Below are 14,301 nucleotides of genomic sequence, written 5' to 3'. Positions count from 1 at the left end.
CACAGTGACTATCATCTCCAAAATAAACGCCCACTAACCATCATAAATAATACAGTGCATTTAGCTGTTTACATTGCATGACAATCCTAAAAATAATAATTAAAAAACACATCCTTAAACTATGAAAAATGTTGAATGTTCTTCGTCATTATGTCCCTTGATGATGGGTCACTGCCACTAGTAGGAGATGTGGAGTCATATGACTTCATAGCTCAACCATTCAGCACCCACGAAGAAGCCGGGCGCACATTGATGATATCACCACACTAATGCTGACGCTGCTACAGTAGAGGTTGTCGCTGAACTAAAGTATTAACTAGTATTGTTATTATCAGTCTTCTAATCTTTTTCCAACATGAGCACAATGTTTGCAGACACGATCCTGATAGTGTTTATATCTATCTGTACAGCGTTATTAGCGGAAGGTATGTTAAAATGTTTGTAAAATCTTGAGATTCAGGTTTACATGTCAGAAAGCTCCTAGCGAGGGTCTAGGAAAATGTCCTGAGCTCAGCAAATACAGGACAAATGCTTTAGCTTTTGGATAACAGTTGCCTCGCTCTGTTTTTACAGGAATAACATGGGTTCTGGTGTACCGCACAGACAAATACAAGAGACTAAAGGCTGAGGTTGAAAAACAAAGTAAAAAACGTAAGTAATATGAATGAAGCATGTGTCCTTTGCATGTTTTTAATCCAAGTGATCATTGTTAAAAATTGTGCATCATTTTTTAGTGGAGAAAAAGAAGGAGACAATTACAGAATCAGCTGGGCGTCAACAGAAGAAAAAAATTGGTAAGATAATTAAAATTATTATTATTATTATAAAACTAAATTATAAAGCTATTATGCTAATCATTATTCTTATTATTATTATTATTATTAACAGTTAGTACAAATTCAATTATTATTATGCAACATGATCATTGGTCCTCAATGAAACAAATAAAATATCTATAATGTTATTTTTAACAGAGAGACAAGAGGAGAAACTCAAGAACAATAACAGAGACCTGTCTATGGTATTATAATATATTTTCTATTCCAATTCTCAAATTTAAATAATGTAATTCATTATTATAAGTAAAGGGATAGTTCACCCAAAAATTATCCCATGATTTACTCCCTCAATCCATCCTAGGTGTATATGATCTTCTTTCAGATGAACACAATCAGAGTTATATTAAAATATATTGTCTCTTCCAAGCTTGATAAAGTTGGGTAAAGTTGGTTTTATATTCACACATTCGGATTTCTGATAAATTCAGACTTTCCAATAAATGTGCAATAAATTAATGTTTGCGAATTTTAAGCAGCGACATGATATTGACAGCCAACGATTGTCAACTTACAACATTTTTCAGTCGATCAAAATAGGCAAGTATTGTTTTAATGGCATATTTACTTGTGAATGTCCACTGAATGTCCAATGTAGTGTGATTAACAAGGCTATTGAATACGGATGTCCGAATGTACGAATATAAAACCAACTTTACCGAAGTGCTTGATAATGGGAGTGAATAGTAACTTAGATTTTGAAACCCCAAAAAAGCACATCCATCCATCATAAAAGTACTCCAGGGGGTTAATAAAGGCCTTCTGAAGTGAAGCGTTGGGTTTTTGTAAGAAAAATATCCTAGAAAATAACCTGCTTCCAGCAGACGGCCGTACGCATCGATTTATGGCAAAAGAGTAACCCATGACGCGATGCATGGCGTATTGACGAACGCTGGAAGCGCAGAAGATAGAGCAAAACAAAACACTGGTAATGAATTATAAGTCTAAAACGAGAATTTTTAAAGAGAAATGTCAGAGGATTTCGATATAAGATAAGAGGAGCTCCAGTTTGTTGCACAGCCCTATTTGTTTGAACCGCGAGAGGCGTCTAAACTTACGCTACTCCTCAGAGGTTACTCTTATGGCATAAATCGATGCGTACAGCCATCTTCCGGAAGCTAGTTACTATAAAGTTTTAAATATGGATATTTTTCTTACAAAAACCCAACACTTCACTTCAGAAGGCCTTTATTAACCCCTCTGGAGTACTCTTATGATGGATGGATGCACTTTTTTGAGCTTCAAAATCTCACGCCCTCTTCATTACCATTATAAAAACTGGAAGAGCAAGGATATTTTTTAATATAACTCCGATTGTGTTCATCTGAATGAAGATAGTCATATACACTAGGATGGCTTGAGGCTGAGTATATCATGAGATAATATTCATTTTTTAGTGAACTATCCCTTTAAATCTCATAATAAATATGCTGATCTGTCTAACAAGTTATAGTTTTTTGTTTTTTTTATGGCATTGTATTAAAAGATCATTTAATTGCAGGTCCGGATGAAATCGATGTTTGCCATTGGCTTTTGCTTTACTGCTTTGATGGGCATGTTCAATTCCATGTAGGTAGACCCATTCATTGCATTATCTCAGAGGTGCTTTGTTATATGTTCAATAATATCTTAGGCTAATATTGGTTTCCATTTATGTGTTTTTAAAGATATTCTGGCTGTTTTTTTTTTCTCTTTCCAGCTTTGATGGTCGTGTTGTGGCCAAACTTCCATTCGTCCCGTTGTCGTATATACAAGGTCTCTCACACCGTAACCTTCTTGGTGAAGATTACACCGACTGTTCCTTCATCTTCCTCTACATCCTGTGCACCATGTCGATTCGACAGGTAATGTTTATTATTCATATATTATTTCTTAAGTATTTCTATGAGTGAATGGGGTAAAATCCAAGCTGTAATAATGTAATATCAGTTTTTAGGTAAGTTTAAACTTTGACACTGTTCAATTCAGTTGTTTTATGTAATGCATGCCCTAACTTTTACCACTGAATACCTTTCTTTCAGAATATCCAGAAGATGTTGGGACTCGCCCCCTCCCGTGCCGCCACCAAACAGGCTGGAGGGTTCTTGGGACCTCCTCCACAAGCTGCTAAGTTTTCATGAACATTTGTAGTGAGATGCCTACAAAAAAAAGATGAGACACTCAGCTGTGCATTGTGTGAGCAACACTCAATGTGAGCGTATGATAGTCAGGTTGTGCAGCTACCGATACCTGTGATGACCACAGAAGTTGTGCATTGTGTGTTTGTTTGTTTTTTCTTTTCTTTTTAATCAGGTAAATTTATAGTCCCATTTCTAACATAAAATGTTCTTTAAGTTTGAGCAAAGGTAGTTACGAATGTAAATTCAGTCTTAAGCATTTCTTTAAAACTTTTTGTTGCTCAGAAGGCTAAAAAGATTCTTTGTTGTAACTATTGTTATTTTTTGATTAACTACAAGCAATATTAATTAATATAACATTCATATTGAGAATTGAATTTGAGAGAATAGTTTCATCCGTGGATTCTTAGAATATGTTTATCTCTTTTTTTGGATTGTCTATGTAAAGTTTTATTTAAATTAAAGGATTTTTGTGAGTTTATACTTTGTGCATTTGTTCCTCTGTATTTTGTTTATTTCACTATTTAATGTTCAAATTACATTTGCACAGGATTAAAATAATTGACTAAGCAAAGAGTTTTACAGTTTTTCTTTAAAAAAAAGTATGGAAAATAGGGCATAGACCCAAGTTGTTTTGCAATTCAGAGTAAAGTTTTAGCCTTCTGCAACTGTGCTGCAATTTTCCCCACAGAATTATTCTACTGTGAGTTACCATTTCATTTTATAATATAGTTATAGCTATCTTTAATAATGTCTGGATGGTGGGTTTTTGTTTAGGAAGGTATGCAGATTGCATACATTTTACAGATTTCTGTAAAATGTACATTCAAGGTTAGCAGTAGTGCATTAGACAAAATGTGCTGATAAGTGCATGTGAGAGAGAGCAAGACCGAAGCAATATTCTCTTGTGTATTGTCTCTCTGAGAGTTAGAGAGCGAGTTTTTTTATGTAACAGGTGTGCAAAACTAGAGTCATGCACATCAAATTGAAAATGTGTATCTGGATGTTTTGCGCAATTCTTGCCTTCTGGAACTTTGTCCAAAATGTGTTGGTCCAAAGGCGGTGCTTAAGGTAACATTCCTATATCATCCCACCCACCCTTTATGTAATGAGATCACGGGGTCAGTTTAAGCAACCATATGCTTTAAAGGCGAAGACAAATGTGGAGACGTCCTTTCGCCCCACGACTGTAGAAAGCGAACGATCTACTTTTGTGCAGTAAAGGTGGTGTTTTGAAAAGGTAAGGATCTTGAATTTTTAACATCTTTTTAGTGCGTCGTATGCACTCTCTTATAAACTCCAGTTGTTTTTGTACAATTAATGCATAAACTAGATATGTCAGTGCTCAAGGGCGTAGATTTGGTTTCATCATTGGGGGGGTTGAACGTATGCTGCCTGTTTTTTATTAAAAATTAATAATCTGTTTTATGTGTAGCGTTACTGGATAATCTATCTATCTATCTATCTATCTATCTATCATAACTTTATGAAATTTATGTATAATCATTCATCAAATTCTAACATAACTGATTCTAAAAAGAAAGAAATTATGTTAAATATTGAAACCGCCAGTAGGCGGCAGCGATTCGCTTTTTTATTGAGAGAGTCACTTAAATCGTTCATTCAGCCAATTCGTTCAAAAGTCAGATTAATTTAGGAAGAAAACAAACACCGATGTGAATACTTTTGTCATTGATCATTACAGACACTATTGAAAAATGAACTAACAAAACACACGGCTGTTTTGGTAACTGGTTACAGTTACACTGATAGTCATGGCTACATTGCAATGGATTAGCTAGCTAAAATATGAGTGTATTACACAACATTCTCATACCTCCTTCTCAGTACATGCTTTATTCTTTTTAATGGACCAGCGGTTTAATATAGTTGGCTGGGCAGCGGTTCTCTTCATTTTTGGTGATACCCGCGCTCTCTCATTCAAACAGTACAGCACTACTCGCGTTGTTTTGGTGAAAGAGCGACACGCATTGGTTGGGCGTTACCAATCGGTTCAATGGAGGGTGAGAATATTTTTGTCTAATTTATTATGACAAACTCATATTTGAATAGAAACAAAATTATTGTTACAAAATAAATGAATTCTACATATTTTTCATTTGATCTACTGTGATTTTCATATTGAAATATTGGGGGGGTTGTAACTGAAGCATTTGAATATTGGGGGGGTTACCTCCCCCCCATCCCCCCCACAAACTACGCCCCTGAGTGCTGCATTCGTATTCACGAAATGTCCTTTCAATGACCTGTAAAATGGGCGTTTCCCCGTAGTTGCAGTGATGTGGCTTAGCATAGTTGCTCTACAAACCATATTATTCGAAGTCTGTTTATGCAATCAAGTATAACTGTGCACGCTCTGCATAAGCAAGAATACACGTTTTCTATAATATAAATGACACTACTGCAACCAACGAGAAACTGGAAACAAACATATACTGCTAACAAGTGTTGACATTGACTGAGCATTTACATAATTGGTTCCCGTCCAGACCAGAATGGCTCAGCAACCGCTTCTGTCGCTGCCCGAGTTTCACAACGTTTCCACGGGTACTTTGGTGGTGAAGGAGCCGCTGAATTACTGGGGAGGAGCGAGAGTGAAGCCGAAGGACACTAAGAATTCTGAGCCAGTATACGAACCTGCAACTGGTATGATTTATTAACCATAATACATTACTTTTAGGTTACTTGCATATAATTGTGCATATATATTTTTCTAGTTTTAATCCTACTATGAGCGGGTCGCCCCCTTATGTGCAATTTCGTTTGACATCAGCAGCATGTCATGCAATTGACAAACTATATAATGTATAAACATGACAATGTAGGACTAAGCTAACCAAAACATATAACAATGAACAAACTATACATACTAGTCACTGGAGCCCAAGTTTACAGCATAGATGATAATGAACAAAACAAAAAATAAACAAATAGCCTTAGTGTAAAACAGGAGCAGTTGGTAAACAAACTTGATGTATCTAGGGTAGGCCAATAGGTGTCAGTATAGACTACAAAATCACTTGTGTGGCGATTTAATTTGCCTAATTATAAAATATGTGCACTTTTTGAGGAGAAAAAAGCTGAAGAGTAGGACATATGAATTGTGTCTGCCTGAGAATTCACATATATTTGTGAAGCATAGTTACATGCATCCTGTCACTGTAAACTGCATGTCAATAATCGTCTCAGTTAGTGAGACGATTATTCATACAAACAGCATTTCATTTAATTTCATTCTCAACAGTTCGTCCTTCCGTATTTGAAGTGATAGACGTAGCATCAGCATGTTGATCTGCCAGTCGTGGGTAATTTAATAGCCATTTATATTGCTATTGTGAACTTTTATAAAGATATGAACAGCACATGTTGTTGCAGATTAAATTTTACCTGGATAACATTAAATAAATATTTTCCATCAGGCTTGGATACAATTTACCCAAACCTCTATTTAAACGTTGGTCTCACACAGATCTGTCTATAGTTCTGAACTGAACCTTTAATCGCAATGCCCTAGTTGTACAGGTTGTGCAACTACAAGTTATTGATTTACTATAATTTTCCTGCCGTCTTTTGCCTCATATCTCAATAGACAATAATAGAAACAACACTTTGAAACTGGTAAGTCTAAATATAAAAATCCTAAACACTTAATTTAATGTAACAAAAGGATGTGCTCACAAACAGCCTTCCTTTATCACGTTCAATGCTTGTACTTCACCCTCTTTTCTGTTCCCAGGTCGTGTGCTGTGTGATATGATTCCCTGCGGAGAGGAGGAGGTAGATCAGGCTATAAAAAGTGCTCATTCTGCATATCTAAAATGGAGTAAATTATCAGGAATGGAGAGGGCCCGGATCATGCTGGAGGCTGCCAGAATTATTAGGGTAAATGCATACAGTGTATAAGTAAGCAATAAGGTACGAGAGGCTGTGCTGTATCGTGAATAAGTCACAGCTGGAGGGCGTTGTTGGGCATGACGTGAGGCGGAGTGCCTGCAACCCCTTCAGCCGTGAGTTATTCACGATACAGCATTAGCCTCAAGTACCTTATTGCTTTTATAAAACGGTTACCACACAATACAAATATTAAAGCCATAAATATGTATCAATGCAACTTTCATGAAGTAAACTTTCAATAAAAGCCTTCCTTCCACCGGAAAAAATAGTCCCTAACAGTGAACAGCAACAGAAGTTACATTATTACGCCATTAGATGGTGGCAAAGACTGTCTTTATGAGTGTGTCAGTCAGTAGCGAAGATTTTTACATTGAAAAGACTGAACTGTTGTGAACATGGAACAAGACGCAACTGACAAATGCTTTGACTAGCGCTGTCAGTCACGGATAATACATCAGACATTTAAACAGATGTTTTATTATGACCTGAAGGAAAATGCTAAATCTGAATGCAGGTAATAAACTCGCTCACTCGATCTCTCTCACAATACTCTTCTACATATTACAGCTTCAATGAACAAACATCAATTGAGAACATACATGCTGCGTTCCAATTCGCCTACTTGTACTACGCCCTAAAAGTATGTACTCTTTCTGTGAACAAAAAGTACTTACTTTTGAGTGTGTAGCAAAAGAGTAGACAAGCTTTGGGACATACTAACACGTCATACAATCGCGTCTTTTCTCTCTGTCGCATCCTGTCACCATAAACTGGCCTGTCAATCATCTTACATCCTCCACATTTCATTTAGTTAATTTCCTACCGTATCGGAGAGAAATGCAGCACGTTGATCTGCAGTCGCGGGTCTTTCATGTGGAGAACTCTCCTCATATTAACGCATAATGATGCATTTAAAAGTTAATGGCCATTCGGATCTTTATAAAAGTCCACATTGGTATTTGCAGATGAAAAATAACACGGGTAACATTAAATATATATTTTCTATCAGGTTAAACTGATTATTAGTCACTCAAATCTCTCAGCGTCGATCGCATATATCCGCCATGTTTTGTAGTTTTTAACACTTTTTACTCGTGTTTGTAGTTCTGAACTGAATCCTCGTCCAATGCGCAATGGGTTGTGGGCAATATTAGCCTTTATAGTGTGCACGGATCCACACTTCGAAAATAAACCGGAAATAGTAGACCATCCGGGGACTTTTGGCATACTCTTTTCAACATACTATGCTTTGGGACCCATGTTTGGGACACACTTATTCTAATCTCACATACTATTTAGGATGGATAGTATGGACATTGGAACGCAGGGTCAGTTTACATTGCTAAGAGTGGTTGCTAAGGGTGTTGTGTAGTGATGCACAGAAGCGTTGGGTGAAGCGGCCATAGCTGTGTTTTATCGTGAATTAAACACAGTTATTGACCAGATTCAATTGTATTGTATCAGATTCAAGGACAGGAACTAACCATTTTATAATGCTGCTTCTAAAGATTTTCCAATGAACAGCGTAGTCAATAGAGTGCAACAGTCAGGTTTTGGAAGTAAAAATCTGATTTCTGTTTTCTCCATAGTGGAATTATTTTTTAAGGATAGATTATGCACCTTTAAGACAGATGTCCAAGGTTGTTAATTCACTGTATATTCTTTTGTCACTCCCTATGCTCTCAAACTACTTATTTATATGCATAATATGCATATTTTGCAATAAACCCAAAATATTTAAATTCTTGTACCTTTGTCTTTTTGACCAATTTTCGAATGCTTTGTAATGTGATTCATGTTGTGGCTGGTTGTTTGGTTCATAGCTTAAAAATCTTAAACCAACACATTTTTTTTTTTAATCCCTATTGGAAAAATTAATGGACAAAAAATGTAATTGTGGAAAGAAATTACAGAAATCGGTATAAATTGCCTCTGTTCATGTCTATCATGATGTTAAATATTGATTTCATGATTGTAAAAAATTTCTGATCTTCCCGTTCTCACATGCAGGAGCGCAGAGATGAAATTGCGAGAGCAGAAGTGGCCAACAATGGCAAATCTATCACTGAGGCTCAGGTGGATATTGACGTTGCTTGGCAGTGTATTGAGTACTATGCTGGCATTGCCCCCACACTGTCAGGTAGGCTTGGATACTGGTTGTTAAAACATGAAAATATAGCTGATATTCTCAAAATCTTTAACATCATATCTAAGAATTGTCTTTGTAAACTCAGGCCAGCATATACAGCTTCCAGGAGGATCTTTTGCCTACACAAGAAGGGAACCCCTGGGAGTGTGTGTTGGCATTGGAGCTTGGAACTACCCATTCCAGATAGCTGCCTGGAAGTCAGCCCCAGCTATGGCCTGCGGTATGAGAATGTTGATTTGTATATCTGTAATTTGTGACTGGATTTTTATACATGCAGTCTCCAAGATACTTTTTGAAAGTGGTCCACTATCTTTTCCTTGTTCCCCCATGTCTGTTTCTGTCTCTTATGCAAACATATGATCATCTCTCCCTCTTAGGCAATGCCATGGTGTTTAAACCATCTCCCATGACCCCAGTGACAGCAGTTATGTTGGCAGAGATCTATAAAGAGGCAGGTGTCCCAGATGGACTCTTTAACGTGGTACAAGGAGGAGCCGAGACTGGGGGGCTGCTGTGTCACCATCCAATGGTGGCTAAAGTGTCCATTCACAGGCAGTGTTCCCACTGGAAAAAAGGTATAGCATGAAAACAAAATAAACCAGGAGGAAATGAGTATTAGCTATCAATATAAACATTTGGTCTCTTATGAAGTCTAAAGATATTTCCAGTAGTTCTGATAAAAATATGACTAAGCTGCTTATTTTCAAAGCTTTTTATATTGATATATTTATTATCTTATTTTATATCTTGATTCATTTTGTGATTCCAGAAGTGATGTTCTGTAATCCAGAATGGAAATCATATGTTCTTCAGTAAAAACAATAGACATTGACATTTAAAATGTATTTTTGATGTGATGTGCCCTTCCTATAAAGGTTATGGAAATGGCAGCCAAAGGTGTGAAGCAGGTGACTCTGGAGCTTGGAGGAAAGTCACCACTGATCATCTTTAAGGACTGTGAGCTGGAAAATGCAATCAAAGGGGCTCTCATGGCTAACTTCCTCACCCAGGGAGAGGTGTGTAAAACAAAACAATAATTTCTGTTTCAACCACACACCTTTTACTATATAAAACACAGACATTTGCACATTTGTGTTTTTTTTTTTTTTTTTTTTTTTTTTTGCACTTTCAAAGTGTGTCTGTTTTTGCTATCACTAGCTATGTTTCCATCCACCTATTTTTATGCACATTTTGGGATATCGCATAAAAAACACTGGATGGAAACGCCAAGATGCGCATAAATTCTAAAAATGTGCATAAAAAAATGTATGCGCTCAAATGAAGCAGATCATTCTTTTTATCCGTAAACTATGATGGAAACACATTTCCACTGGACTAACCAGCGGACCAAATTCATTGCACAGCATCTCAAATGCCTGAGCCAAGTCTGTCTTTAAAATGATTTTGTTTAATTCCCTCCCAGAATTATCTCACATGATTGCCTTCTCAAGCACCAGGCAACACAGTGTTTATCCGATATGCAGCATTGTCTGTGCGCTCTGAGGCACAATTCATCTATAATGTAGGATAAAAGAGCCACAGTGGCTTCCCTGATTGCATCAACCTTTTTTATTACAGATATTTTGCAACCATTGGGATGGAAATGGTGCTTTATTTGCAAATGTTTTATGTGATATTCCATTTACATTGCACATCAATGGCTTCCCCAGATGCTTTTATATGACCCTGATGGGACTCAAACCCACAATCCTCAGCTTTCAGTAGTCCATCGGGTCCACATTTACAGCTTCACTAGTGTGTTGCTGCACTAGTGTAGTACTGTATGTAAATTTGAACACGTTTCTAGAAGACAGCTTCTTTATAAATAAACCAAGTCTGCAAAGGATGGTTTGTGTGCCACTGATTGCCCAACATTCTTAGAACAAAAGGGCCGCTGCCTTTAAAGATGGTACTGTAAATGTGTTGAATTGTTCCCAGGTGTGCTGCAATGGAACGCGGGTGTTTGTACAGAGGGAGATCATGCCACAGTTCTTGGAGGAAGTGGTGAAGAGGACCAAGGCCATCCCTGTCGGGGATCCCATGTGTGACGGGACACGCATGGGGGCGCTGATCAGTAAACCCCACATGGAAAGAGTGCTGGGCTTCATCAAACAAGCTAAAGAACAGGTAATGTAGTACAGCTATTTAAAGTCAGAATGAAATGAAAGCTCACTTAAGGACTTATTTAGTTGGATTTTACCAGAAAAAGTTTTAAAATTTTATGATATGTAGATGAAGACATCTTGTGTAATTTTAACTGTATTTTTCTTTTTCTTTTTGTTTGGTTTTTATTTTTAGTGTATTTATGCAATTCTTGTAATTTTTTGTTTTGTCATAAAAATATCCCTAGATGCTGACATGGCATTAAAATCTATACTTCTACTCAGCATGAAATGAAAATTCATCCTATCTATTTTGTAGATGCATGTTATAGATCTTATTGTTAACAATTCATCTAAATATGTTTTTTAACTTTTTTTTTTTGACCTCGTAATATTTAATCAAAGTGTCAAGTTGATCTTCTGGTAAAAACAACAGACTTCTGTCTGGTGACATGTGATTTCTCCAATCATTTAGTCCTCTTAAACCCCGCCCCCTCCCCTTTTGAACGCAGCGGTCACATCACAATCAGCAACCAATGGGTAGAACCTTTTTCGAAAATCCATTACACTCGGATGTACAATATGGAAGAAATTACCTGTTGCAAACACCAACACTCATGTTTTTTTTTTTTTTTTTTTTTTTTTCAATGTTTAAAATATTATGTAGTTTAAAAAAAAAAAAAACTTTTTCATTGTTGTTTTAGGGTGCAAAGGTTTTATGTGGAGGAGAACGATTTGTTCCCAGTGATTCCAAACTGAAAGACGGATACTTTGTGTCCCCCTGTGTGCTGGGTGAGAAAGGCATATTATTATCACCCCCTTCATATTACAGTTTCCTTTAACAAATGTTTTAACTTTTTATCTCAATCAGCTTGATTCTGAGCTCCTTTTTCTTTATCTGTACTTTTACTTTTGCTACGCTACACACACAGATAACTGCAGGGATGATATGACCTGTGTAAAGGAGGAGATCTTTGGCCCTGTGATGTCTGTTCTGCCTTTTGACACAGAGGAGGAGGTTCTTCAAAGAGCCAACAACACAACCTTTGGCTTGGCTTCTGGAGTCTTCACTAGGTGACTCCATACAGAAAATACTTTGTTTAAAAATTATGGTGTGCCAAAGTTAACGTGCATGTAAACTTGCCAAGGATAAAGGCCCGTTCACACCAAGAACTATAACTATAATGATAACTATAACTATACAATTTTAATAATCTTTCTAATTCTGAAAATAAGGAAGTCCACACCTCTCACAGGAACAATATCATTTGAATCACTTTCACAAAAAATATTTCCCAGCTGATAAAATGATAAAAACATTGAGAGCTGATCAAAATCTATCCAACTTTAAAGAACTTGAGCACTTAAATTGGCAGACGACATAACTGCAGTAATAAACATTATTGTCTGTTGGTGTGGATGGTATTGTTTTATAGTTATTATTCTTTGAATGGGCCTTAAACCTAGCCCTGAACCTGGAGACCTTTTAGCATTTTTCTTTTATGGTTTACTTATCATGTTTATTAAGCTGTTTTGTGGGAAGTGCTATAATTTAGTTATCTTTTAACTGAATCTGTTATCTACAAAAAAAAAAAAAGTATTGATATAATACATTTCTGTGAACTTAACTTTTTTTTTTTTCTTTCTTTTTCATATTTGTTTTTATTAATCACACTAAATTAACCCAGTAAACTAGCTGCCCTAATATTATACGATTTAACATTTTCCTGTGCTTTGTTTTTAGGGATATAGCTCGTGCCCACAGAGTTGCTGAAAACATTCAGGCAGGAACGTGCTACATCAACAACTACAATGTCGGTCCTGTAGAAGTTCCTTTTGGAGGCTACAAGATGTCAGGTACTCTAAGCTTATCGCTTCATGAGACGATTATTGATGGTATCATCTTCAGGAAAAACTGTAAACAAATCTGTGTAAACAAAAGTGTTTCAGTACACATACAAATCATTTCATAAATGCTAGAGAGATCTAACATTATTATTATTATTATCCCCTTTTCTTTTAGGGTTTGGAAGGGAGAATGGGCAAGTGACTATTGAGTACTACTCTCAGCTCAAGACTGTTGTGGTGGAAATGGGAGATGTGGAAAGCTTATTTTAGGCTATTGTGGGGTAAACCACCAGCATTCCCAACAGCAATGTGATTTCCAAGACACCAATTCGATCAAAAGCTAGTGCCTTCTGATGTGTTTCTACATACAGTTATACTTCACAAATGTATTACACTTGTGTATGTCAGGTTTTAGACTTTTGTTTACCATCTCTGTCACTATCTCTCAATGTCATGAAGAATTTGTATTAGACTAGTGGTTGACAAGTTTGTAGCATTTCAAATAAAAGTACCTTGGTTTTCAAGAGGAAAATTTGTACTCTTTTCCTTCACTTTTATGTAACTTGTGTCTGTGGTGTCACAGGTTCCACATGTTTGTGGGGCTATTGTGAATGAAACAACATGAATGCCTTAAATTTGTAATAACATCAGGAAGTGTGTTCTATAATTTATTTCAATTCCATTTATTCCTCAGCTAAATAAAGATAAGATTAAAACAGTGTGCATTCTACTAGATTGCTGCAACATGGATGCATAATGTGTGCACTTGAAATTAAGGGAATATTCATACTACTCTAAATGTTGATGCCTTTTTAAAGAATTTGGTCCCAGAAATGGTCTAAAGCTTTTATTCCTGACACAGTTTCTTCTAAGAAAAAAAATGTCAGAAATTGTTTCTCTCTAAGGTTGTGAACAAGGCATGCATAAACAAAACTATTTAAAAAATAATTAAAAATATAAATATACGATTTTTGGATTGTATTATATGAAGTGATTATTTTGTGGAGGGGAGGGGGCTCATGGGAAATTCAGAAAAATAACAGTATTGTAAACTACATATTTAGTCGGATTAATTATCTTGTAGATAAGGCTAAATTTATGAAGACCCAGTCTGTTCTAAATATATCTATGTAGTTTTTAGTGGCTTAAGATTTATGAAGAATAAGAATGTCAATAAATCGTTGAAACTCTTTTAGAAAACTTTTAACGTTTATGAACCCCACGCCTTAAATTCGTAATATAAAAAAATAATAAAAAGTAATTTATTATTTGTATAATATTTTTTCAATTTAACAATTGATAATTCCTCTATTTGAAGAAATGTGATTTGCCCC

General features: G+C 36.0%; 2 protein-coding genes across 2 annotated transcripts; both read left to right on the top strand.

Annotated features, from left to right (window-relative positions):
- The first annotated feature begins 192 nt into the window (after positions 1-192).
- tmco1 (transmembrane and coiled-coil domains 1) lies at positions 193-3,434 on the top strand. The gene is made up of 7 exons (XM_048208949.1): positions 193-425; positions 574-651; positions 735-794; positions 975-1,021; positions 2,338-2,405; positions 2,536-2,680; positions 2,858-3,434. Exons 1-7 carry the CDS (start codon positions 356-358, stop codon positions 2,954-2,956), a joined length of 567 nt encoding a protein of 188 aa, XP_048064906.1. The 5' UTR covers positions 193-355; the 3' UTR covers positions 2,957-3,434.
- Positions 3,435-4,037: 603 nt separating this feature from the next.
- aldh9a1a.1 (aldehyde dehydrogenase 9 family, member A1a, tandem duplicate 1) lies at positions 4,038-13,499 on the top strand. Its single transcript, XM_048208946.1, is given in 13 exon segments — positions 4,038-4,193; positions 5,464-5,620; positions 6,711-6,856; positions 8,879-9,008; positions 9,103-9,237; positions 9,395-9,561; positions 9,563-9,592; positions 9,893-10,033; positions 10,956-11,144; positions 11,824-11,911; positions 12,052-12,193; positions 12,864-12,976; positions 13,143-13,499. Coding segments are annotated over 12 exon segments (1,527 nt in total). The 5' UTR covers positions 4,038-4,193; positions 5,464-5,469; the 3' UTR covers positions 13,238-13,499.
- Positions 13,500-14,301: the final 802 nt, after the last annotated feature.

The sequence above is a fragment of the Megalobrama amblycephala genome, linkage group LG12, assembly GCF_018812025.1.
Source record: "Megalobrama amblycephala isolate DHTTF-2021 linkage group LG12, ASM1881202v1, whole genome shotgun sequence".
NCBI classification, from domain to species: domain Eukaryota; kingdom Metazoa; phylum Chordata; class Actinopteri; order Cypriniformes; family Xenocyprididae; genus Megalobrama; species Megalobrama amblycephala.
This window is presented reverse-complemented; position numbering and strand designations above follow the sequence as displayed.

Bases quoted from the DNA above. Each gene is read 5' to 3' on its own strand.
- tmco1 (XM_048208949.1), top strand. From the start codon at position 356: ATGAGCACAATGTTTGCAGACACGATCCTGATAGTGTTTATATCTATC. The intron at 426-573 runs GTATGTTAAAAT...CTGTTTTTACAG, and splicing joins TACAGCGTTATTAGCGGAAG to GAATAACATGGGTTCTGGTG. The intron at 2,406-2,535 runs GTAGGTAGACCC...TTCTCTTTCCAG, and splicing joins ATGGGCATGTTCAATTCCAT to CTTTGATGGTCGTGTTGTGG.